This window comes from Typha angustifolia, chromosome 7 (genome assembly GCF_048772165.1).
Source record: "Typha angustifolia cultivar Huaian chromosome 7, ASM4877216v1, whole genome shotgun sequence".
Taxonomy (NCBI): Eukaryota; Viridiplantae; Streptophyta; class Magnoliopsida; order Poales; family Typhaceae; genus Typha; species Typha angustifolia.
In genome coordinates, this window is record NC_133245.1 from 13084903 (window position 1) to 13110614 (window position 25712).

General features: G+C 39.6%; 4 protein-coding genes across 7 annotated transcripts; 1 reads left to right on the forward strand and 3 right to left on the reverse strand.

Annotated features, from left to right (window-relative positions):
- Positions 1-354: 354 nt before the first annotated feature.
- On the reverse strand, positions 355-2448 carry LOC140763947 (uncharacterized). The gene is made up of 3 exons (XM_073102338.1): positions 1767-2448; positions 780-952; positions 355-653 (listed from the first exon to the last, which is right to left on the reverse strand). Exons 1-3 carry the CDS (start codon positions 2400-2402, stop codon positions 512-514), a joined length of 951 nt encoding a protein of 316 aa, XP_072958439.1. The 5' UTR covers positions 2403-2448; the 3' UTR covers positions 355-511.
- A 7284-nt stretch (positions 2449-9732) lies between these two features.
- On the forward strand, positions 9733-12395 carry LOC140762074 (plasmodesmata-located protein 2-like). Of its 2 annotated transcripts, none has more exons than XM_073099682.1 (3): positions 9733-10895; positions 11355-11462; positions 12245-12395. In XM_073099682.1, the coding sequence occupies exons 1-3, from the start codon at positions 10097-10099 to the stop codon at positions 12250-12252; spliced, it is 915 nt and encodes a 304-aa protein (XP_072955783.1). In that variant the 5' UTR covers positions 9733-10096; the 3' UTR covers positions 12253-12395. The 2 variants fall into 2 exon arrangements, with proteins under 2 accessions (XP_072955783.1, XP_072955782.1); XM_073099681.1 differs by lacking the exon at positions 12245-12395 and adding an exon at positions 11590-11979 and having other exon boundaries at positions 9735-10895.
- Positions 12396-14288: 1893 nt separating this feature from the next.
- On the reverse strand, positions 14289-18891 carry LOC140764006 (uncharacterized). Of its 3 annotated transcripts, none has more exons than XM_073102413.1 (5): positions 18645-18891; positions 17454-17497; positions 17269-17356; positions 15531-15683; positions 14289-15205 (listed from the first exon to the last, which is right to left on the reverse strand). In XM_073102413.1, exons 1-5 carry the CDS (start codon positions 18838-18840, stop codon positions 14532-14534), a joined length of 1155 nt encoding a protein of 384 aa, XP_072958514.1. In that variant the 5' UTR covers positions 18841-18891; the 3' UTR covers positions 14289-14531. The 3 variants fall into 3 exon arrangements, with proteins under 3 accessions (XP_072958514.1, XP_072958515.1, XP_072958513.1); XM_073102414.1 differs by having other exon boundaries at positions 17454-17520; positions 18645-18830; XM_073102412.1 differs by having other exon boundaries at positions 14290-15205; positions 17269-17497.
- A 1519-nt stretch (positions 18892-20410) lies between these two features.
- Positions 20411-22009, reverse strand: LOC140762572 (alkane hydroxylase MAH1-like). Its single transcript, XM_073100446.1, has one exon. It carries the CDS (start codon positions 22007-22009, stop codon positions 20411-20413), a length of 1599 nt encoding a protein of 532 aa, XP_072956547.1.
- Positions 22010-25712: the final 3703 nt, after the last annotated feature.

The window sequence follows — 25712 nt, forward strand, 5'->3', positions numbered from 1 at the left end:
AGGAGGTACATTTGGCCATTTAGGCTAAAGATTAAAGAAACTTAAGCTTGGGGAAGAAACCAACATTGCTCAGACCCATGAGTCATTAAGAACATACTAGTCTAGAAGATAACATTAGTCACCCATGATCACCTCTGATAATACTAAGCACCTCAAACTACAACAAAACAAAACAAAATTATTAAAAAGGAAAAGCAGCAGAAGACTAGGCGAAGTATGTCTCGAAAAATTTATGCCTATAATTTGAGCTCTCTTGATTTCCTCTTTTATGTTTGCCTATAATAAGATCATATTATGTTTCCCGACGAACTCTACAGGAAGTTCTTCCAAGTGAAGTAACAAACTCTTGCTACATTTTCAGTACTTTCAGATTTCCATTGAAACATTCGTCCAGCCCTGCTGGAACATACATTATTCCACAAATATTTCTATGCAAATTAGACAAACTAAAGAAGCTAACTTCCTAACAAGATAGTGTTCGCTCAAACTGACGCATCAGTAGCTCATATGATCAAGTGGTTGCAGAAGTCAATGCTCCATGATAAAGTGGCAATTTGAAAAAATGTTGAGGTTGATCAACACCTTCGTCACCCTTTCCATCATCACCATCATCTGTGTCCCATAGAAACTCCGCGTACGATGCAAGAACATGGCTACAAGTAGCAGAGTTCATGACAATATCAGATTTCAGAAATTTATTAGTTTTTCGACTTTTAATCAATGTAATACCACTGTGACAACATCTGCATGATGATTCTTTCACAAAACCAGATATATACCTGTTTTGCGGCGCAACCCGCACTGCCCGTTCAAAGTAGCTAGAAGCACGCTCTACATCGTGGTGCAACTCCCACACCAATTTAGCATATTGCGACAAAATATCTCCATCACTAGGATCCGCCAATATAGCACGAGAATAATATTCTTCAGACCTTTGAGCATCGCCCTTGACCTAGTAAAATAACTAGAAGCATGAGAAGAATTGCAAGAAATAAAAGCACATTAGGCTATCAGCTATAGTAGAACAGGGTATGGACTTTGAATTCTCAAAAGCTGCTGCATAGAACCAGACAGGATAAGCGCGTTCTCTGAACAAGATTTATATTATATTTTCACAGTTTAGTAAACAAATACAAATTCCTAAATAAACTTATTCAAGGTAATTATTATCTATTACAATATAAATAATAAAATGAGTAAAGTTATAGATATATCTAATTTATATTCGAGATGCGTGTATAAAGTTATTTAAAAAAAATGAGATCTAAGTTGTTGTTACTGTTATCAGAAGAACTACAATCACAATTCTAGTTCATTCTTTTCCAACAAAGAATGAATAAAGAAGAGGGATGAGAGTTCCCTAATTTCTGCAATATTCCTTTACTTTCTGAATTCTCTTGTTTTAGGTACTAACCATAACCCCTTGCATTAACATTGCTCTTGCTGATCTTTTTTTATTTTCCATTCCCCCCCTTTTTTTTCCTAATTTTCCCCGCAAGACTGACCACATTCAATTATTTAGAAACAAAACAATACTAGTAATGAAACTAAAGATCAAGCATGACAAAAATCTATCTCAAAAGGACAGAGCATGGACAACAATAAGTGTGCACAAAACGATCACAAAATTTCACATAGCCTATCATAATTCATAACAGAAGTCGTTTGAATCCTATCAACTTCTCTAGCAGATAATTGTGATAAAATTAATGATAATAAAATAAGGATTACTCCCAATTCCCGGAAAAAGGATCATATATACTCACCTGGTAGAGAAATTCCGCATAATTCCTCAGCAGCACCGCGTTGCTCGGATCCTCCTCCATCATCCTCTTATAGTAACCATCGATATCGGACTGCTCTCCACCATCACCACCACTGGTCACGAGGCCGCACGTTCCTCGACCGCCGCCGCCGGTACCATCATATCCGGCAGTCAGCAACCCCGACGCCACGCGGTCGATCCCGAGCCCCCTCGCGAGGAACAGAGGCGTCTCCCGAAGAGGAATCGATTCTGAGAAGGCGAACTCATCTCCTCCTCCTCCTCCGTCCTCCTCCTCCTCCTCCTCTTTTTCTTCTTCTGGATCTTTCCCTTCCTCAATAAGGACGGTGTTGTAGATGGAGAGGGAAGGGGAGCCCTCGAGGAATGAGGGTTTGAGAGGTGGGGTGTTCTGGTGGTGATGGTGGTGAGAATTGGAGTCGAGGAGGAGGAGAGAATGGAGGTTACCATCGGAGCGAGTTCTTCGGGACAAGCCGACGGGAGAGGAGATGGGATGCAAGGAGGGATTGGAGTGGTGGTGGTTGTGGGTTGTATGATCGGGAGAATCGGAGATGTGAAGTGAGGGGGCGGTGGATGAGAGCAGAGACCCCAAGATTGGGGTAGAAGAGCTCCTCAGCAACATCTCTCTCTCTCTCTCTCTCTCTCTCTCTGAGCCAAGGAGAAGTGGGAAAATAAATAAAAAAAACTACTAACTAATCTAGTATTTATTTTGTGGCCGAGAAGGCAAATGACTAAAATAAACATGGCTTAATATACTTTATTAAGAAAATATACAGAGTATTCTTTCAGCATCACGTGTGACGTCCAGCTAAAGACATGATCTCGGAATAGATGAAAACGACTGGTCAAAATTGTGAGTCGGTTCAGTCTTTGACAACTTTCAGCCTTTTTCTCGGAAGGACACGAGATTTTTTGCAACTTAATTATAATTATCTTTAATTAGTAAGTTCGGATTTTTTCTAGAAACTAACTACACTAGATATTATATTTGAATGGGCAACATTTTGTCAGATGTACATAAGAGCTTATTACTAACCTGGGCCATTATTAACTACCAACCAATTTAGGTTGGGGTTGGATATTAAAGCAATCACAGATCACGAGATGATAGACCCGTCCAAGTCAGTGAGTCATCATCCAAAACCCCAGGCATTCCATGATTCCAATAAAATAAATAAATAAATTATGCATGCATGTAAAAAAGTTACATATAAGCCGGTTTGTAAATTTCTTGCTTATTATCCCGAGCACTAAAAATAGTTCCCCAACTCTCAATTTCATCTGCTGTTAACAACCCCGTCACCGCTGTCGCACTCTCATAACCGCTAACCTTGATACAAAATTCCAACCCCTGAATTCCCCTTTCATCCATCTCATTGTACCAAACCCCACCACTTTGTCGTCCGTAAGATGTCTCTGGCCGTCAATGATGGAGTCATTGGGGGAGCCTACTACCCCTCCCTTCCCCCTTTCCCGTACTCCTTCCACCTCATCGAAGTCACCGTCATCTCTGCCCAGGACCTCTTCTCCTCTGCCCGTTCTATGACCACCTACGCCGTCGCGTGGGTTCACCCCAATCGCAAGCTCCAGACTCGGCTTGACCCGACCGGCCACACCGACCCGACGTGGAACGACAAGTTCATTTTTCAGATCGAGGACGCCGCCCTCCGATCTGACACGTCGGCAGTTACCGTCGAGATCTACTCCCGGTCCCGCATTAAGGACTCCCTCCTCGGTACTGCTCGTGCTATCCTCTCCACATTCCGCCCTACCACATCCCCTCGATTTGCTGCCCTCCAAGTCCGGCGACCTAACTCGCTACGACCGCAAGGGATTCTGAACGTCTCCATCACGCTAATTGATAACCATGCGAGGTCCTTACCTCTTTATGCGGAGCTCTCACCAGCCACGAGGAAAGCAAAGGCGAAGTCTAAGAGGACGAGGGACCCAGTGATGGATCGAGAGGAGGTGGAGATCGAGGAGAAGTTGGAGAGGTGGAGAAAAGAGCTGCCGTTGTCGTCGGTGAGGGAGAAGGGGAAGGTAAAAGTGATCGAGGAGGGGGAAAAGGTTTGGAAGAGAAGAAAGAGTTTTGTGAGGTTGACTTGTTTTAGTCCGGTGACAGAGTCGGGAATAGTGCCGCCGACAGTGCAACCAAGGATGACGAGGGAGGGAAGAATGGCGTGAGGGGGGCGATGAGAATGTCTTCTACTATTATTATTATTATTATTTTTTGTTGTTATTATTGGTTTTCATAAATTTATTATTATTGTTTGTCTTCTGACTATTTAGTAACAGTGAGATTTTGTGAAGCGTTATTACTAGATTTTGTACTCTATGTGACACTAGTCAAATCTAAGTATTGTGCGACATAATTCCATGTATGGATCAACTGTTCAAGGATGGTTCTATTCAATTGAATAGTTTCACTTTTTCATGTCGAATTTTCATTCAGAACAAGGGGTAAAAGTTGCGATTAGAATTAATGGGCCATTGCCACATATCATTACCAGATATAGAGTAGGGCGCCCTGATAGGGTGGTACAAATGCAGGGACGAATTCGTTATAATCCGGGTTATCGGGTCCAAATAACTACCCGCAAGAGATATCCTCCGATATAGTAATTATTGCCATGGATAACATAGACCACCAAAAACTCTGGTTTACACGATACAGGCGGGCGGTTACTCTCCATTTGTGGACCAGAGCACCTCCAAACCGATGTCTTCCTCCCGTGACGACAATGGCGACGGTGTCATCTCTCGTGTCTCAAGCGCGATATCGCAGTCCCCTGTCGTCTACCGTGGCCGCCGCGCCGCCTCCGACGCCGCTGGCGTCGCCAAGAAGCTCCTGTGGAGCACCGGCCGCGCCGCCTGGATCGCCGGCACGACCTTCCTCATCCTAGTCGTTCCTCTCATCATCGAGATGGATCGTGACCAGCAGATGAACGAACTCGAGCTACAGCAAGCTAGCCTCCTTGGCTCCCCGGCTCCCCCCACAGCCGCCGCCGCTGCAGCCAAGTAACCAGGTCAGGAGATATCTTCGCTTATGGTTTTATCACCACTATTAGGGTTGTGGAATGGATTGGTTCTCGGCATCACTTAAGATTTGAATTGTTGGTGGCATTTGAGCCTTCAACTCTTTTAGGGTTTTAGTATGAAATAGTTCGAGAAAGACTGGAATTTTTTTTAAACTGCTGTAATCTGCATTTGTACTGTTATCAAATTGGTTTCTTTTCTTATGAGTTACCGTTGCAAAATGATATTTTTCAGTTAATGCAGTTACATTGTTGACTGTTTCTTGAACCCTATATCGGAATGTTGAAAGGGGATTTTGATGTTTTTTCAATAAAGCTTTTATCTAGTAGCTCCTTTATATTGTCTAATAGAAGGTGATGAAATTTCTTATTTTTGTTTCGTTATGACTTTGATACATCTTTGAACTTACTATCGTCGATGGAATGTTTGTTCTGAATGTTCCACTGGTTGTAACATTAACCCATCTTAGGGGTTTGGAAATATGGCAATCTAAGTATCATTAGATGCAACTTATTTGTGGTGGTAAGCACAATATTGTCAGATGTAATTATTAGATTTTAGAGTGCCAGTTCTAGATATGCTTTGAGCATTGCAGAAAGAGTAAGTGTGAAAATATTATATCTAGTTATGTTATGATAACTTGTGTGTGCATGATGTGAGAGCTTTCTGTTTTCCTGCGGTGGCAAGTCTTGAGTGGGGCAAAATATGAGCCCTATAAAGCAAGAAATAGAAGACATTAGATGATGGTTAATGTTAGTTTTGAATTGGTACTAGTAGTCTAGTATGATTTATGATATCATTAGTTCGAGATGTTCTCCATGTTTTTGTGCCATTGAAAATCCGCTTCCCTTTAAGTAATGGATCATTTACTTTGGTACCAATCTAGTGAAACTTTTGGTACATCAACCATAATACTCTCCTTGTATCTCTTTTTATAAAAGTGTAAAGAGCGTTGTAGGTTTGGTATTAACTTAAAATGCTGTTTTTCTCATTTCCTTCAATGAAGTGTTCTAAGAAGCAGTCCATTTATCTGCATCTGTGTCCACATAAACTGTATAGTCCCTTCACTGACCGCATTGACTATTGGGATTTGGGCATAGTTGGGCCACATAATGAGTAGCTGAGGTTCCCCCTATGTTCTTGCATTATATGTAGATATAAGCAGGTCAAGCATGAAGCCCCCTATGACTAGCTACTTATTTGTGTTATTCATTCATAAAGATAGTATTGCAGTAACTTACATGAAAGTTCTGAATGATCTTTGCTATGTTTTATTGTCTTACAATCAACTTAAGTTGATCTTCAATCAAGCATAATCCTTATGGCATGGATGCTGCAATAGATAGTACAGCATGTACAACAAGCTACAGAAACTGGCAAGCTACACATCCTTTTCTTCCTGTGGCATTGAACCTACCATAAGAAGATGTTGTAGGACATATACTTCCATCCAAGTTAACATTTCTTCCTTAACACCAATGCAAGCCTGGACCTTTAACCACCCCACTTATCTGAACCTTGCCCTCTCATGGATCTAATATATGGCCCTCCACACAAGCACTGACCCTCACATCATAATTATAACTAGCTATGCTCAAAAAGTTTTCGGAACTGTTTGGATCCATTAGAAATCCTCCAGAGATATCCTCCCAAACATTGAATATGACCTCCTTCTGCTATAAACACTGTAAATTGTATTATTTAGTTCAATCAAATGTATGCCATCAGGGATTTAATTTACAGTACAAAAGCTTGGATTGTGTTCTAGTTTTTTTAAACAACTCAAAATGCATTGGCCAATAGTTTAATTTATCAGACTTAGATTCATCTTCTCAAACCTTAGCAAACTATTGCAGTTACTAGTTGCATTAGTGTATAATTGAGCTAGACGCCCTAAGCTTTGAAACTATTCATTTGGTTCTAATTTCTGCATTGGCAGCAGAGAGCCCTTTTGATCCCTCATCCTAGTCCTAGAAATGATATTGTCGCTCTTATTATCTACACGATATTACATCGAATAGGTAGAGGTGCTCGAAAATGCATCAGAGGATGAATGGCAAGTGCTGTCCAATTGTTTTATCATTGAAAATGGAAGATCATGATGTTCATTGTTCCTTCTGTCAGTCTTATTGAAATCATCTTCATGGTTTCTACAATCACATGACATATAATCAGATAGGGGTCATGTAGTGGTATCTGCCAGCTAAATCAATTGTATCTTTTAGCACTTTGCTGGATCATCAAAACCTACATCAGGAAAATCATCTGACCTGAAAATGGTAATCATTCTCTTCTCTTTAGCATCACATATTTTGACAAGATTTTCAGGGTTTGTCGTAATCTTCTAGGTAGTTAAGTATTGGTGGTGTAGTTTGCTATCATATTAACTACTGAGGTTATCCTTGGGAATTGCTTATTCTAGGATTTAATATGCATGATACATTCTAATCTTGTAAAGTTGCCAAGTAATTATTCTTATGTGCTTGGTATGAGGATAAGCCGAACATTGAATGAGAGATCACATTGGTCATATTAGATAAATGTTAAAACTTGCTTAGTGTCTATGTACCTATAAGTTAACATAATTCGGAAATGGAAAGGGTCTGACATAATTGATTATTGCCTGCTACTAATATTTCAGATTATATCTTGCATAGTTGGTCAGATTTTATGGAGTAAATCATAGTCGCCCATATGCAGTCAGTCTATGTAGATATAACTTCTAATTGTGGAATCCTGTGAGGGAGGTGAAATTTCTCCATCTACTATATGAACATGAACTCTTGTTTATATTCCTTCCATAATTATCCTTTCTATATCAAGTTTAGTCAGAGCGCTTGTTATCTTCTTCAGTCTATACAGTATACAAGGAGTGAGGATGGCTTCTTTTGCTTGAAAACTAGTGTTGCATAAGGTGAAAAACGTCCAAACGATCATTTCAGCTTGTTCTTTTCTTTCCAAACAAAAGAGCAAATGGAAAGAGACTTATTGGGAGCATCTGGTACATAAGTGCCAACAAAGTGGATGCCGCGACTCATTTGAAAAGAAGACTTTGGTACAAAATTTGTTTCATTTGGTAACTTATTGGAGTACTTCCTTCCTGTTGAGTCATTCTTTTCTAAGCTTCAATTATGATGGGTTCTTATTAAGTTTGTAGGCCTGTGTCAATTCTAGTGCAAGAGACCTTAGGTTTCACAGCTTTCCAATTTCCAAGAATCATAACTGGTGACTGGTGAGATGGATTTTGACTTAGATTCGAGCCAAATAAAGAAGGTACACCAGTCCAGTGCCCAATACTTATACAACTGGGTGCAGACTTCGAAAGCCGAGGAGAGTCAGTAAATCCTCTGAGATGATAGCTTTCTAGACTGCAGCAATCTGCCCAGCAAAAGTATTGGCTGCAGCTTAAATCGATGCAAGTGAAAATTGGGTGCATAGAGTAAAAAACTCGAGTGTTACATTCTGCTTTAATCTCTTTCAACTCTGAGACCACTCGCGCTTATACTTTTATGCAAAGTGGACAGATAAGATAACCTACTTTTCATAGGTGGAAAAAGGTGGAGTTGAAGGTCCTAATTAATGGCAGTGGGGGCAAGAATATTACAATGAGTATTAGTAAGAGTAATATCGTGTTACACAGGTATTAATCATTATTGTTTTAACCCTGTGACATGGAACATCATATTTAGGGGAGAATATATTTACCCCCTTGTAGTTAGGCCAAATGTTAAGAGACCTTTCCGAATTTTTTTTATTTATATCGGTTAACTCTTCATAGTTTATATCGATTTAAACTAACTGTGGAGATAATTTTTTGTTAGAATTTCTAAAACTTAGAAGACTCTTTTTACAAGAGAATATAAAAGTTTGAAAGATTGAACCCTAGATTTTTCCTGAAATGTATATAACTGTTAAAAAAAAAAAGAAAAGAAAAAATTAGTTAAGCCTGCACGCCCAATTAGGCAATTATAAATTTATGATGCTCCATGGTTATCGTCCTCCTAGTTCGGTTGTATTATCTAAACATTCTCGTAAAACAAAAGAAAAGGTTGCCAAAGAAGAAACCAATAGAAAAAAAGAGAAGTTCACAGTTGCCAAAACCGCATCATATAAGCCTAGACATGGACGCAAAGTAGCCCACGATCTGCGTCCTCTACGGTGTGCAAAAACCCTTTTTTGCACACCTTCTCTCGTTGCTAGTACTATCAGTCACAGCGCTAACAGCAAACCAATGCCCCTCCCTCCCTCCCTCTCCTTTCCCAAATTCCACGCTCCAAATCCCAAGAAGCACTCACGTTTTACCTTCTCCCCCAAGCCTTACTTAATTAACAAACAGCATTGCTAATTCCACCTCTTATTTTCAGCCACTAGTCTTGTTGCTAATGAGCTGGCTCTTCAAAATGTAGAGATGAATAGGTGTGCACACACGCATACAAAATAAAAACACACCTCCCTATGAATTCAAAGTTCGAAATCCAACAGTCCATGGAGTCAAAGCCCGCTCTGAGTCCACCAGATCACCACCTCCTCTCCCACCCAACAGATCAGATTCTCTCCTCTGCATCCTTTTCTCAGAAGCAGCCAAGCCCACTACTACCAGTCCTGTCTCCAATTCAGTTAATATCACCCTCATTCCGCCCTTTTATTCTCATTTCCTCCAATCTCACCAAACTCTCTCTCTCTCTCTCTCTCTCTCCATATATATATATAAATATCTTATAACATAATTTGTATCAAACTATAATCTGTGATTACGAGCAATATAAAAAGGTTAAGTTTACATGAGCTCCCGAGCTTTAAAATAAGCCCCACTTGAAGATCTCCTCCCTTAGGTTACAAAACTTGTGATTATAAAAGGCATGGCCCTTCTCTCATCTACTTAATTCTCCCATATTCTCACACAATTCACTCCTCCTTCATCACTCTCATTATGACCCATCCCCAGCTCATGTGAGCCTCACCTAGGTTAGACAAGAGCTTGAATTAAGGTTAAGCCAGCTATCCAATTTCACTTCCAAATCCAAATATTCCCCCTCATAAATTTTAGAGAGAGAGAGAGAGAGAGAGAGAGAGAGAGAGAGAGAGAGAGAGAGCAAAGCAACTAAGCAAGCCGATATCTTCCCTTCTTTACTCCTTTCCAGCTCCCATCACATTGAAGTAGCCTTTTCTTTTTTTCCTAAAAAGAAAAAAAAAGTTTACATAAAACATTACTGCCCAGGAGGCTCAGAAGGAAAGAGAAAGAAAGAGGGAGAGAGATAGAGAAAGAGAGAGAAACCCTAGATGGGCATTTCCAAAGCCCACCACCCTCCTCTTCCACCACCATTGCTCCCATTCTTAACTTCTTCTCTCTTCCTCCTCTCTCTTCTTCCACCCATCTCCGGTGCCGACCTCTACGCGCTGGTCTACAAGGGCTGCGCCAACCAGACCTTCGGAGGTGGCAGCGCCGCCTCGTTGCAGACCCTCGGCGCTCTCTCCTCCGCCCTCACCGCACAATCCGCCACCTCCAAGTTCTACAAGACTACCTCCTCCGGCGGCGGCGCCGCCCTCTTCGGCCTCTTCCAGTGCCGTGGCGACCTCTCCCCCACCGACTGCGCATCCTGCGTAGCACGCGCCATCCCGATGTGGTCGGCTCTCTGCGGCGGCGGCGCCGTCGCAGCCCGCATCCAGCTAACCGGATGTCTAGCCCTCTACGAGATCTCCGGGTTCCCCCAGGTCTCCGGCACCCAGATGCTCTTCAAGACGTGCGGTTCCGGCGGTGGAGGCAGCGGCTTCGAGGTCCGGCGGGACACTGCTTTCGCGCAGCTCCAGAGCGGGGTGGGCGGCGGAGCCGGGTTCTACGCGACGAGCTACGAGAAGGTGTACGCGATGGCGCAGTGCGAAGGGGATCTTTCAACCGGAGATTGTAATGATTGCGTGACCCAGGCGGTGCAGAAGTCGGAGGTGGAGTGCGGCGGCGCGCCGTCGGGCCAGGTCTATCTTGACAAGTGCTACATCAGCTACAGCTACTACCCTGATGGGGTGCCCCATGGTGGTGGTGGTGGCGGCGGTGGAGGCGGCGGCGGCGGCGGCGGATTAGGAGGTAATGGCTTCTCCCATTCTTGTATTGTTCTACGAGAGCTATTTTAGTGTTTGTTTGGATCCGAGGTTGGTCTTATGGATTCATATTGCATTGATCTAGACTCTTTTTTTTTAATCTTAATCTTTGTATTACGCTTAATTTCTTTTCATTTTTTTTTAATATCTGGTGTATGCTTTTATTTTATATTTTCACTAATCTCATCTGAGTTGAATGCAGTCAATTCTTTTATTTGAATCAAGAGTTAATTTCACTGATGCTTATCGCATTAATTTCTCTTGATCAAATTCCTTCTGGTTTGGATTTTATTCCTATTTATTTCTTTCTTTCTCAAATTATTACACTTCCTCTTAATTTCTCATGATGGTTTGATTCGGAGAAGAATGCATCCATTTTACTTGAACCTTTTCGTCAGGGTTTCCTTTAATTTACCACATCGATTATGTTGGTTTTGTGATGCAGGGCAGCAAACAGGGAAGACAGTGGCCATTGTGGTGGGAGGAGCAGCAGGGGTTGGATTTTTGGTGATTTGCTTGCTTTTTGCTAGAAGCCTGCTGAAGAAAAAAGATGGTGAGTAGAACCAAGAACCATTCTCTTCTATCTCTGTTTATTTACTTCCATGTCTAACACTGATTAAAAAGAAAAAGGAGAAAAAGGTTGGTCTTATTCTTTTGTGCTTTTAATTTTGGGCTTGCAGATTATTGAGAGGGTTGGTGGTGATAGGTAGGAAAGCCACAGAGGAGTTTACAGGGGAAATCAATGTTTGTCCCTTTGGAAATGGATGGGTTACAGAGGTTTTTTTGGCTTTTTCGTCCTCTGGCCATGTGAGTGCTATCATCCAGTATGTGAGAGAGAGAGAGAGAGAGAAAGAGAGAGGGGGGGATGGGATGATGGGGGGATTGGGTAGAAGATATGGATTCATTTCAAGAATTGGTAGTTTGGCACTACTACTGCCTCTCACTGTTTGCAAAAGATGCTCTCTGTTTCTTGGCTCACTCCCCTTGTACATCTGTCTCTACGCAGAGATCTGTACACAACTATAGCTTCACGGGATTTTTCAATGGAATACTTGCTTTGATTAGTTAAACATTGGATTACATATGAATGACTTCTGATATAATGCTGCTACCTTCTTCTTCTTCTTCTTCCTTAACCTCCAATTTTACCCCAAATTGAGTCTTTATGCTAGCTTTTACCTACATTCTTACTTCTTGTAACTGCACATATTTTTGTCATCGCTTGAGATACAGAAGCCATTTGGGTTGTACGTGCACTGCTACTATACATCTGTTCTTTTCATGATATGGTAGGAATTGCCACTGATTCAAAATCTTTTTCTTGTGATCCATCAGGCTTTTAATGGAGGGTAGAAGGAGATCTGATTGTTTGATATTCATTTAAAGAGTAGATCAATGAATAAAGAATGGTTCTTTTTTGTTTCAATTTTGATTTAGATTGTACTGTTCATGTATTACAGGATTTTAGGTCATTCTGGGCTATGTTACTACATCAACAGTAACACTATGAAGTATGACATTTCTCGTCAAATATCTATCTAAACGCCGTTTTAATCATAATAACCACCCTATTTAGAAAATTTGCAATTAGAAAAGGTCAGGGACCTTTAATCTTGTGATTTATTCCTCATCATGTTGATGGCGATATGATTAGGGCAACTGATTAGTGGAGCTAGATTTGGTTGCTTTCTGCGTGCAAGCATTGAAAGCTTTCCAGGAAAATATATTCCAAATATTAATGACAACCTAAAATACTATTATTATGGCAACATATATGTATATATATATATATATATTGATGATATGTTTTTGCTTCTGCTCTATTTTTAAAGGTTCTGATACAGTTTTAGTGATTCATGTTACTACATTCCTTTTGTTTTAAATATTCTTCTCTCACAAGTGGACGGAATCGCTCTCTCTTTCTTTTTCTTCTATCATTTTGAACTTTTCGAAGAAACATTTTAAGCATCTTCATTGCCAATCGGAGTGATTCATGTAGTGGGGTTGGGAGTACGATGAGTTCTGAGTGCGGGTGCTGTCAAGTCCTCGTAAAACGTGTTTGATTATTTTGGTATTTGATCCGACATAAAATGAACATATAAACAATGTCCTACGTAGTTTTCATGTTCACGTGTATTATAATTTTACTGCTATATTTTCAATATTTCGGTATGTTCCTAACCATTCGTGACAAAATAGACTTGTAAATTGTAAGCATTGCTTGTTTACTCCATCGTCAAACGAGAGGTAGTAAGTAGTATATCATATCTCCTATGTGGGGAGAGCATCCCCATCACCGACCAGATGACAATTTTCCCTTCGCCGACTTTTGACCATTTCTTTTTTTTTTAAACTCAACAGTACATTAGACTAGACAGCGGGTCAACTCTTTGTATTAATTAAACTGAACAACTTAGCTAAAACTCCAATCAGTGGCAAGAAGATTTATGCATATCTTTGTAAGGTTTTAATCTCTAATCTCTTACTTGAAGAGGTAGAATCATAATAACTTATAAGGTTTTATTCATAGACATTCATTTTAAAGCATTATGCGTATAATTTGAATGTGTTATAATCTATTTTTTTTTATAAATATTAATCTATATATATATTAAAAAAGGCTAATTAATTTGTTTTGCCTATAATTTAGAATGAGTTGGTTGTGAACTTATTACACTAAAGCGCAGCGTTAAGAGTGGGTATAAGTAAAAGAAAAGTCGTTTTCAGGTGGGCGCTAAGAAAAAAAAAATGGCTGACACCATGCATGAGACATGTATACCATATTGGGAGCTGCAAGTATTAGTACGAAAACGACTGTGAAATCTTTGGTATTATTTGTCATAAATGACACCACAAGTAGATTTATGAACATTACCCTTGTATAACCTGATTTGACCGTTCAACCAATAGGCCGAGTCGAAACCCGGCTCAATAAATGTGGCATTCTTTATTATTCTTATTACTATTCTTTCTCGGAATTGGCCTCATGTTCACATTACGTGAGAATAGTGCACAGTTGGTGGTGGTCCATTACCAAATACAAACAAGAAGGGGTACAGATCTCGGAGTATGGTGACTCAGACTCCACCTCCTCCTCCTTGTTGTTTTGTGACCCCCCCAAGAGGAGAGAATGGATGGTGGTGCTGCTCCCATCCCTCTGGTAGCTGGCTTTCAATGTACTACTCTCTGAGACGATGCTCGTTTTTTTTTTCTTTAAATAGTTTCTTTGTTTTTTTTTTTACCTCGACTCAGTAACATATTTTGGAATGATATCACCGCAATGTCCACAGGAGAAAGAATGGAAGATCTTTACGGTCCCAGTTCTGATAGAACTTTTCTTTTGGTTTTTTTCTTCTTTTTTTCCAATTTACAGCTGTCTTTCAAGAATTGGACCCCCCTCAAGATTTAATTAATGCTTCCAGTAAAACTTCCATCATTTGTTTGATCCAGTACAAGATACGGAGGAAGAAGTTGTCACGGTTTCACGATACAAATACTAAAGGACAACTTTTCGATCTCTGTATGAAAGAGAAAAAAAAATAAAATCTTTTTCAAGTGATCAAAATGGTGTGGGTCGCTGATTTGAATGTCAGGAATTAAAAGCTGTGTAATGTTACTAGATTTAATCAACCAACATGAAGCCTCTCTTGATATACTGCAGACAGGGGAACAGCAAGTTCAGCGTAGATTCAACGGAATACGATTTGGATACGAGTGCACCTAGAACAAGTTCCCTGCCGACAAACTGCTCACGGGCACCGCCGGTTAACGCCTTGGCCCTGCATGCGACGAGAGTGATGTTGCAAAGCCACGGAACCGACACGGTGAATGCCAAACCTAGATGCTGCTTGTAAGCCTTGCAGACCTGAGACACATATTTTCCCAAGGGAAGGATGCTCTGCAGCTGAGAATTATCTTCCATGTTGGTTGTCAATAGATCCGAGTCAGAATGGAGATTGACCACTACGGTGCCGTGAATTGGATCGACTCTGCTTTGCAGATGTCTGAGGAATTGACTGTCTGTATCCCATAGCTTGCCAGGGAAAATGTCGTCGCCATCATATGCATCAATGAAGACTAGGTCGTATGTGTCAGTGCTGTTGATGATAAATTCTTCAGCATCTGACCTATAAAGGAAGAGGCGGTCATGGACGCCTTCCCATAGTAGTTTGTCAGCATCAGCAGATTGCTTTAACTCATCTGATGTTCCTTTCACAGCAGATGCAGGAAACCCCATTGCTTTAATTGAGGCTGAGATAACGATGGGATCAATATCCACAATGTGGACAGTGGCACCTGAAACATGGCAGGCAATGATAGCATTAAGCAGTAAGAAACACTTAATTCATAAATACAATGTTTTCTAGGTATAAAATACCATTAAAATCTTGTCGTTCCGAACTTCAAAGCAATAAGACGTGGCAGGAAAAAGAACACTTGATAAACTCATTTCAGTCAACTCAGAGACCTTGAAATATATACAATGACTTAAGACATTTATATAAACTCAAACAACTTTATAATATACACCATGAGATTAAGGCACGCAAAGACAAAGAGCAATTATACTAAGATAGAAAGATGTAGAAGATTAGGAAGTTGAAGGAAATGGGTTCTTCACCTTGAATTTTACTGGCTAAGAATAACGGTAGGCTTCCTCCACCATGACCAATGCAAAGAACATTCAAATTCCTCTTTCCTAGTACTGCTTCAGGGAGATCATAGGAGGAAGAAGCCAGGGTTATCAGACCCGCTGAAACCATACTTTTAAGATCTGCCAAGGACCATTGATCAAATCAGACTATAAAAGATTAGATAGATACCAGACATTATAAAATGAAAAGTTCTCCAAGAATAGCATCTAAGTGGACAAAACTTATCAAGGAAACACTATGACTTTCAAAACCGAATGCTACAAGTTGCATATGTTCATTATTCCATAATGTAACTGACTTTTGATGTAATCCCTACTCCATGCAAGTATGCAACTCTACAAAGTCAAAACGCTCAATTGTAAGAAACCAAATATATCTTTTATGACGAGATAAAAAGAAGCAACAAACAATTACCTAGTCATGATAAAATATATCTCCATTTAGTTCACACTTACCCTTTTTAATCTATTATTCCCCTATAAAGCTATAACAATAATACACATGCTAACTATTGGAGCCAAACAAGTAATTACAAGTCAATTTATCCACACAAAAAGAGAGAGAGAGAGAGAGAGAGACAGAGAGAGAAGAAAACAGAATCAGTTCCCTGAAGTGTTTCTTCTAAATAAAAGTACAGACAATGCTCTATGCTGAACCTGTAAACGATAATAGAATGTTGTGCAGGAGACTCCAGGATCAAGAACAAGATAATTCTGAAATGAGATGATGGAAATATGAAATATCCATATTGCAATATAGGATATAAATTAAAACAAATCATGTATAAACTAAATTAAATAAACAATGTTCCAATGGCTTCGAGTAGAATCCTTCAAGAGAACTGTCAAGAAGAAAAGATCCAGCCATATTCTACTTCATTAGAACAGGATTACAGGGTCCATGTGTACACAATGGAAGGAGTCAAATATTGTTTTTGTTCCTAAGAGACCTAGCCTCTAAGATCTATGCCACTACAACCACCTATCATTTCTGGGCCATGGAATTTCATGTTGGTCAGCATGATTAGCATGGATAGATAGGTATATCATGCTGATTAAATTAATGCAACGATATAAGAGTAAATTTCGATACTCCCTCATGCCTAATTGCCTACTCATGCCCACCATGCTGGCTGTGAGAAGCCAATCCGACCCAGTGTAATAATCTGCCAAACTATCATGTACTCCAGTAAGAACTTTTATACTGAGTGGAGATGGAGAAGGGAAGAAGTTGAAAGCCCCTACACGAAAAAGTTGGTCTGACCAGTGCTGATGGCTGATCGGCACTCCCCGTACCACTAGCATAACAATCTTTGTGTTTAGGTTATCCAATTCTTTCGACCCACATACTCAAACATAAATTGAAGTTCTTTTTCTCTATTGCCAGTAGGAACTTAAAACATACAGAAGGAGAAGACAACATAGGCGATAAGATGTTATGTCATCAGTGTTTTACAATACTACAAAAGTAATGGAGTTAGCATTAAAGAACAAAGGACAGGAAACCCAAATATATCATAAGGTTAATCCTACTCTAATAACTATACTTTGAGATACAAGGATTACCAAATTCAATCATGCCATAAGTACATCACATGAGCATTGCACGACTTTGCAGCAAAAGAAAGGAATTTCTGAGGAAAGAAAGGAAAAACATAATCATGGATCTATGAGGATCCATCAGTGATGAAGGAGAGGAATTTACATGGGACGGCCAAACAATTTGGCTGTTGCATCAAGTATAATGATGCAGGTTCTGATTTTCTGCAACAGGCCATTACTTTAGCTGTACTCTGGCGAGTGTCATCATTAAAGCGAAGCACACGCCATTGATAACCAAGTATATTAAACTGTTCATCATGATCAAATTCTGGGTGGATCTTTGCGTACCTTTGCTGAAGCCATCTTTCCACTACTGGCCACTGCTCTCGCGCCTGCTATGGTGAATACATAAGAACTGGAAAATACTGAAATTAGAATACAGAATATAATTTACAGAAGATTAAGTAAAATATTCATTTATATGGTGGGTTTTCAGTATTAACAATAAAAGATTTAAACTATAGTTCACATGTACACCAGACAATCAATGTTTCATGCATAACATAGGCAAGTGTGTTTTCATTATTCTGAGCATGTGGTCTAAAACAATAATGAAACAAATGAAATTTTCATTTCATATCCTACAAATTGACTTATTCCAGTTCGATTTTGGCTTTTGCATTTTCAATATTTCTAAATAGCCTCCTGTATCTTTCTAAATCTATTCAAATAACAACCCACAGTTACACCCTTGGTTAACTGAACCACATATGCCAAATTACTAATATAATTCCACTACCCTGAACTAAGTACTAACAGATACAAATTTGACTTCATATCCGAACCATTACTTAAAAGCAGGATTTGAGGAAAAAAACATAAGGCCAAATTGGGAACTGAGAACATTGACAATATAAAGGAACACAACATTCCCTTTATAAATAACTTTTCATTGCTACCGGGAATAACTTAAGTACTTAACAAAAAATACTATTCAAAAGTCATTTAGAAATTATATTTAAAAAATAATACTTAAATACAAAATATAAAAACCATACTTTCTCTAACAAGCTTAAAACTTTTACAGTAATGGGTGAGTTAAGGTATCAAAGCAAGCCCTGAGCTTGAACCGTGCCAAGCTCATCTGTCATGTAAAAGAAAAAACATCTATCAATTTAAGTAAGTTAACTTCTTGGGCCATTAAAATGTTTAAGGTTCGAAGCTACTGTTATCTAACAGTTTACCTTTCATGCGATTGGTGGGTTAAAATGAAGTGAAAAGACACGGTTGGAACCAAAACAGATCTATAAGACAATAAGGCAAGGTCTGAAACGGAAAATTACAAAAACCGAAAAGAAGAAGTAAATAAGCAAAAAAAATTTCATAAAAAAGATCCATTTATCCGTGGAAAACCCAATTCACTTCCAAACTTCTCTCCGACCAAGAACCCAATCCCGAACCAAATGGTCCAAATGACCCCATATCAGAGTGATCATATCCAAAAGGGAAGAGAGAGATGGCGGAGATCGAGAGTGTCACCGGTCTCGAGGCGGGGTAGGCGACGACGGAAACGATGCCGTTGCCATGCTCGGAAGGCGACCGGAAGACTGTGTGGCCGTCGGAAGCCGTGCCCCACCACTCCGTCGAGTAAGCCCAGTCGCCCTCGTCCTCCGGATGGCGGCGGACGGCGGAGGAGAGCCGTCGGATCCCCCTCTGCCAGCTCGACCGCGCGCATCGCCACATCACAACACAGCGAAGAAGGAAGGAAGAAAAGACTAATAAAGCCCTAAACCCTGTACAGTTACCTACGAAGTAATAAGAGAGCCCTGTCGCTTATTAATACATGTATCATAGAATAGCTAATTAATTAATTTAATGATTAATTAACCATGTATCCTAAACCATGTATCATAGAATAGCTAATTGATTAGTTTAATGATTAATTAATCATATATCAGTCTGATGCTGGATTAGTACACAATATTGTAGCTCGTTTGAGTGTATTATAAACTTATAATTTATACAAAAGAAATTGTGACAAAATGAAGAAAATATAATAAAATGGTTTCTTCTAAAATTAGTCACTTGTTAATCTCCCATCCACTTCTACTTATCTTAGTTGAGTGGGCATTATTTAATTTTGGACTCAATTATTGTTATTGGTTTTAGCTAGAACTCTAAACAATAATAAATAGATTTTTTTACTGTGGAATTTTGTTCTAATATTATAAAACAAATATGAAACTTTCTTGAAGCTTAGAACATAATTTTTTTTATTAATTTTCTCATACAAAAAATAAGTCTCTCTATTAGATAGCTTTAGAATCATTCTAAACAATCTATAACATAATAGTATCTTAATATAAATTTAAATTTTAATGATGATATTAATTAGAGTTGGCGAAAGAATGGTATTTTGGAAAGAGCTTAATTATTTTAGCTAATATTATAATGTTTTAAAAGTTTTTAATGGCAACTATATAAAAGCTAGAAAAGAAAATTTGTCAAAAGGACAGTGCATTTTACCCTTATTATCATTTCGCACCAAATTTATAATTCAGGTCTACATTTTACCCTAATCGTCATAGCTAAATAACTGTGGATATAAAATAATTTTAACACCCCTAAATGAAATTTTTGATGTTAAGATGAAGCAAAAGGGAATCCGATTGCATGGTAAACACAAAGGTATTATGAGTATATTAGTTTTTTATTTTAAAGATAACAAAATATTCTTTATTCTTTCAACTTCTATGAGGTTAAGATTAAGAATATTAATATTCACAAAGCAAAAATTAAAATTGACCGAATAATTACAAATAAAATGACTATTATATGATGATGGATATGCAAATGATTAAGAAGCCTAAGTTTGCTTTGATTTCTTATAACAATTGCAATGAATCAAAGCATTTGTATGTCAGGTAGCAAATCATTTGACAAAATTAACCAAGGTTTAGTATTTAGCTGAAAGAAATGGGACCAGTTTGTTGACTTATGCTCATCAAGTTGGCCAAGGGACCTACCGGAAGATAGGAATTGATGACTATTTACCTACCTAGCATAACAAGCAGAACAACTTCAAAATTAATAAATATTATTCTGCATGAACACTCGATGGTTAGCAAAGAAAGAGCTCACCAGAATGTAAGAGAGAATAATTAGATTAATACAAGAAGCAAGCAAGCATTAATAAGACAAGTAGACTTGGACGACTATTATTTAATTGAACAAGACACATATGATCACGACATGACGAACAGCAGTCTGGGAAAACAATAAATAAAAAACATAATATCTCTGGATCACCACCCGCTCTTGTCTTTCTTGGTAATCCTTACCTTGAGTCCATGCTTCATTCGGAGGACAATGGAGAGCATGGGCTCGACAACGTGGCCTTCAGCCACCTCAATGTGGAAGTTATAGAGCAGCGCAGCCACGATGGTCTTCATCTTGTGGATGGATATGTCCTTACCCACGCAAGTACGTGGCCCGGAGTTGAAGGAGAAGAACTTATACGACGGCTCATGCTTCAGCTCTCCACTCTCCGTGAACCATCTCTCAGGCTTGAACTCCATGCAATCCTTCCCCCAGATGCTCTCCATTCTTCCCATAGAATACAAATGGAAGATTATAATCGTTCCTGGATGGACAATGTGGCCGCTGGGGAGCGTGGTGGTCTTCACGGCGCTCTTGCGTTGGAGGGCAACGGTGGGATACAGCCTCAAGCACTCCAACAACGCCGCGTGCAGGTACACGAGCTTTGCGAGGCCCTCGTGATCGAAGGGTGTGTTCTTGTTAGGGCTCGTTTCCTCCATTCTCGGCCAATTCGCACGTAGTTCTTGTACGATCTTTCGCTCGACATGCGGGTGCTGGCTCAGCAGCCAGACGAACCACGCGGTCGCCGCTCCGGTGGTGTCTCGGCCCGCGAGGAGGAGGTTCTTGGCATTGGCGTGGAGGAAATTATCGAACTCCTTGCGCTCAAAATCCGTCTTATTTCCGCTCTCCTCGAATTGGGTGGTGAATGTCGTTAGCAGATCAGAGCGTGGGATGCTTTCCTCTTTGCCATCTCCGTCGTGCTTTTGTTTGTTGATATGCTCTCTTCTCTCCGTGATGGTCTGCTCTATGAAGTGGTGCATCTTCGCCCCGGCGATCGCTAGTCTTCTTTCGCTGCCAACTCTTAGCCACCTCAACGTCTTCCACCAAGCTCTAGGAACCAAATGCCGGTTAAATATTATGTCCGACGCGTCATCCACAGCCTTCGCGAACGTGTGGGTGGGCAAGTCGTAGGAGAGACAGCCGGGATCCACACCTACGACCATGTTGCAGATAGTATCGAAGGTTAGCCTCATGAACAGATCTTCCAGGTCTATTACCTTCTTCTCCTCCGCGGCGCGATTTAGGATGGGGATCAGCCCGTTCTCCACTTTGTCTCGGCTGACGTTGAGTTCGTACGTCCGAAAGCTTCGGTTGGTGATGAGAGCGTGGAGCATCTTCCTCTGCCACCTCCACTTCTCGCCGTCGGTGGTGAGTAAGCTCTCGCCGAAGATATCGAAGATCTCCTTGAACTCCTCCCCCTTGACGTAGCTGGAGAAGTGAGTGTTGAAGACGTGGTTCACGTTGGCCGGGTCGCACGTCATGAACATGTCCATGCCGGTGAACCAGGGGCCTTTGAACATGAACGACAACCTGTTCGCGCCGAGGACTTTGACGCCGTAGTCATGCAGGTCGTGCAGATGGGAGACCATGGTCGGGAGCATGCCGATGACCGGCCAGTTTATTGGAAGGACACTGTTGCGGTTCACGCGATAAAAGTACAAGACAAAGAAGGAGGCAATGGAGATGAGGATTTCAGGGCGGGTCTTCAAGAGGTTGAGCAAGCTTACGGACCAACTCGAATCCATTGCAGCTAGAATTTGGATAAGATTATTAACTAGATCGTAGCTTGTTTGAATCTTTTGGATGATGAACATAAGTGTAAGTCTATGGCTATATATAGTGGAAGCATCGAACTTTTTGCATGCAAATTGGTGTCTAAAGTCATTACTCTAAGAAGACTGTGAAGACTAAATTAGGTGGTTCTATGTAACCATCCAAGTGGTTGGGACGTAGCTGACTCAAGTAGTGGAATTAAAGCATTGAATCTAGAGGCCCCATGCCTAACAGTAAAACGCTCCTCAGCTCTTCGTGAGTGTAGCGCAGTAGTATACTTGCGCACTGATATGCTATTAAAGCATATGTATATGTGAGTCCTTAGATCTCTTTGGTATATATAGTGTTGTTAATTTGTTTCTTTTTCTTGAGTGCAGCGTGTATTGAGTAAAGTCTCACGTTGTGGTCACAATGGGTGTGGATCTTAATGTGAATTGCTTCTCTAGAGGCCTTGTAGTAAGAAATTCCTATCGATACGCACATATATACGATCTGAGAAGCTAGTTATACTAATCACCTTTGGGACGTCAAATTAATTAGGATCTCTTCCTCTATGGTGCATGCTTCCACTTGAAGTGCAAGTAGCCCAACATTTTAAGGACGAGCAATTTATTTAGGCAAAACATCGTTGACTCTAAGTTATTTGTCAATGTAGCCATAGTTTATATTAGAACTACGACCGGATAATCTTAAATTTTTATGGCTCAGGGAAATCATATCATTAGTCTGCAGGAAGCTCTTGGTCTAGTAGTTAATTGCATCCAAGTATTACTATATTTCACGTAGAGGCGAAGCATAGAGCATAGACACTGTTGTATTTAACTCAATAGGAACTCAAAATACGCAATTATTGGGATCTATCATTAAAGAATTGTGCAACTTGTGTCACTGGAAAAAGATGAGAACCAATTTAATGTCGTACAGGTAGCAGTTAGAGTAATGGAAGGAGGTCTACTTACATCAAAGAATAATAACGACTTTCTACATAGTTTATATATCTCTTGCTTCATAAATTCTTCAATATATAATTTATCAGATTATACATAGTTAATCTGATGAAGTGGATAACTTTTAGAATGTAATCCAAACAAGTATGCAAGTTTACAGTCGAGAATCCACTTCACATGTTTTTCTATTGTGATTGGAACACTGGAGGTTGCATTGACTACATAACCCGACAAATGCCAATGTGGCATACCCTAGCAGGTCAGCTAGTTGACTGGACCGACACAATCTATTCAAATCGCTTCAATGTATTTTGAAAACCTTATCTAATATATATTGTATGGCAATATATTTATACAAAGGGAAAACAGCATCATTTATAACCAAAAAAATGGAAATATGAATAACGATAAGCATTGACTTATTTGTGAATAATTTAATTACACCCCTATAGATGAACTGCTTGCAATAATGCATCCACCAACCAAATGGGGGCATTTAATCTTAAGATAAGGTGAGACCTCGTCGGTCAAGGGATCACTAGTCACTACGAATATATATTTTAATTGTGAGCTGTCGTAGTGTTAGCCTAAGATGAAGAGAGACGAAGCCTTCAACCATGCATTCCACTTTCCAACCAATTAGTGCATGCCACAATTGATTAATGGAGAAGGTGATCACTAAAATTTAATTAGAATGATTTGAAACCTGTCTTTTTGTCTCAAATACTAAAAACTAAGCTACCTCTACTAATGCAAGAAGTATCTCAGAACTTAAACTAGGGTGGTAATTTTAATTGCAGGATAAGCTTTCAAGACCGATGGGCTTACAATAAATCAAGCATGATGTGCATATACCATCTTGTGAGATGGAAATTAATTTCTTCAAAGGAATACCGTGAGTAGTTGGATTCTTGTGTTGTGATTAAGTACGAGATGGGTGTACATACTATTAAGAGAGAGAGAGAGAGAGAGAGAGAGAGCGATTATAACACTCAAGATCTATCCGTCGCACGTATAATCCCTAGTCAACGACAACGCCGTACTTTATTTTTCAACTACTCTTCTGATTGACTTGATAGGACGTCGTTAATTTTGGCATGCATCATCAACAGCAATCAAGTGCATTCTCTTTAATGAAGTCAACGTATTTCATTAAGGGCGATGGCATCAACTACAGAGACCCGTTATGTATTTGGCCCGATCAGACACCCAATAATTCGAACTGCAACATGTAGTACATTTAATTTGGCCTCATCCTTGTCCGCTTAAATATAGCTGCACGAGGCTTTGTCTGGTTCAACGAACAACTTGCCATGCATATACATATATATACCTCTTCTCAATTGCTTTCTCGTGTAAGCCATATTTTAAAAACTAAGCATCCATTAATTTACTTTTCTTTACAATAAGACTTTTTCTCCGTCCTCGAGCTCTTTACTTCAACTGGTGTAAAGAGCGTCAAAAAAAGTAGTTATTATCGACCTAGAATGTCTTCAAGCGTGTAGAGAAAAATGATGATTTAGGCCTAATATAAAGTAAGTTCCTCCGACACCCTATCCTTTGCTGGCTTATCTTATATTGAGATAAAAAGGAGATGAGCTTCACTTAATGTCTTGTCAATTATTGATACAGCTACAAGTTTCTTCAAACTTCAGATTCTTCAATGCAGATGACATGCGCCTGTGCTTCCAGAGGCCTGTGGAATATTAGAGGAATGATGCTTAACCTAGTTCTTTGTATTCCTGATTTCTAATCTTTGACATTGTGCAAAAGAATGCGGCCTCGTAGAGCAGCCACCACACGAGTAGGGTTCTAACTGGAGTGTAACTTCAATTCTGCTGGCTTAGTGGGGTCTGTGAGATTCACCTATGGTGGTGGATGAGAGCTTTGATCCGTGGATTCATATCCAGGTGCACCATCGCAAAGGGGCACTATCTTAGGATCACCACTCATTTGAGTCAGGCGTCACTAACTAGAAGACGACGCTCTGATATTACAGACGAAAATGTGACAGAAAGATCAAGACCCAAATCTAAAATCAATCATACTCGTCTACAACCTCAACAGTAAGGTGGCTGAAGGCCATGTGGTGGAGCCTATGCTTTCCATTGTCCTCCAAAGGAAGAACGGGCTCAAGGAAAGAGTTCTAAGAAAGAAAGACAATAACAAGTATTAATAATAATAATAATAATAATATTATTATTATTATTATTACTTGTGTTTGTCAGCATGTGTCTCAATCACATACTGTATTAATATGCATGTTGCTATTATTTTTCCCCTCTTTATATTTATGTTTGTAGTCAATTGGAAAGTAAAGAAATGGAAAAAAAAAAAAAATGAAGTCCATCTGTAGAAAGTCGCAACCTTGTCGGCCTATTGATTTAGTCAATTTAACTCCGGCCGAGCCCATGCATCTCGTCAGTGGTTGGCCGATCATCCAGGAGCCAATATCTCTAATAATATATAAATACTTATAAAAATATTATCAATTATAATAATCTAATTAAAAATAATTTAGGTTATGAAGAAGAAAAAACACATCTAAAGTTTCTCAAATAATCAAATTTGAATTTCTATCACATAGTTTAGTTTTAAATAATACTATGTGCTTATTTGGAAATAGAAGAGTATATGGAAGTATTTTTTATGTTTTTTTTAGAGGGGACAATTAATGTTTGAAATTTTATTATACTAAATATAAAACAATACAAATTTTAGGGCCGCT

Coding starts and splice junctions, on each gene's coding strand:
- LOC140764006 (XM_073102412.1), bottom strand. CDS start 18,848: ATGTGGCGATGCGCGCGGTCGAGCTGGCAGAGGGGGATCCGACGGCTC. Junction 17,498..18,644: donor CCTACCCCGCCTCGAGACCG/GTGACACTCTCG, acceptor TCACCATAGCAG/GCGCGAGAGCAGTGGCCAGT. Junction 15,684..17,268: donor AAATTGTTTGGCCGTCCCAT/GTAAATTCCTCT, acceptor GGTCCTTGGCAG/ATCTTAAAAGTATGGTTTCA.
- LOC140762572 (XM_073100446.1), bottom strand. CDS start 22,009: ATGGATTCGAGTTGGTCCGTAAGCTTGCTCAACCTCTTGAAGACCCGC.
- LOC140762074 (XM_073099682.1), top strand. CDS start 10,097: ATGGGCATTTCCAAAGCCCACCACCCTCCTCTTCCACCACCATTGCTC. Junction 10,896..11,354: donor CGGCGGCGGCGGATTAGGAG/GTAATGGCTTCT, acceptor TTTGTGATGCAG/GGCAGCAAACAGGGAAGACA.
- LOC140763947 (XM_073102338.1), bottom strand. CDS start 2,402: ATGTTGCTGAGGAGCTCTTCTACCCCAATCTTGGGGTCTCTGCTCTCA. Junction 953..1,766: donor ATGCGGAATTTCTCTACCAG/GTGAGTATATAT, acceptor TTATTTTACTAG/GTCAAGGGCGATGCTCAAAG. Junction 654..779: donor CGGGTTGCGCCGCAAAACAG/GTATATATCTGG, acceptor TGCTACTTGTAG/CCATGTTCTTGCATCGTACG.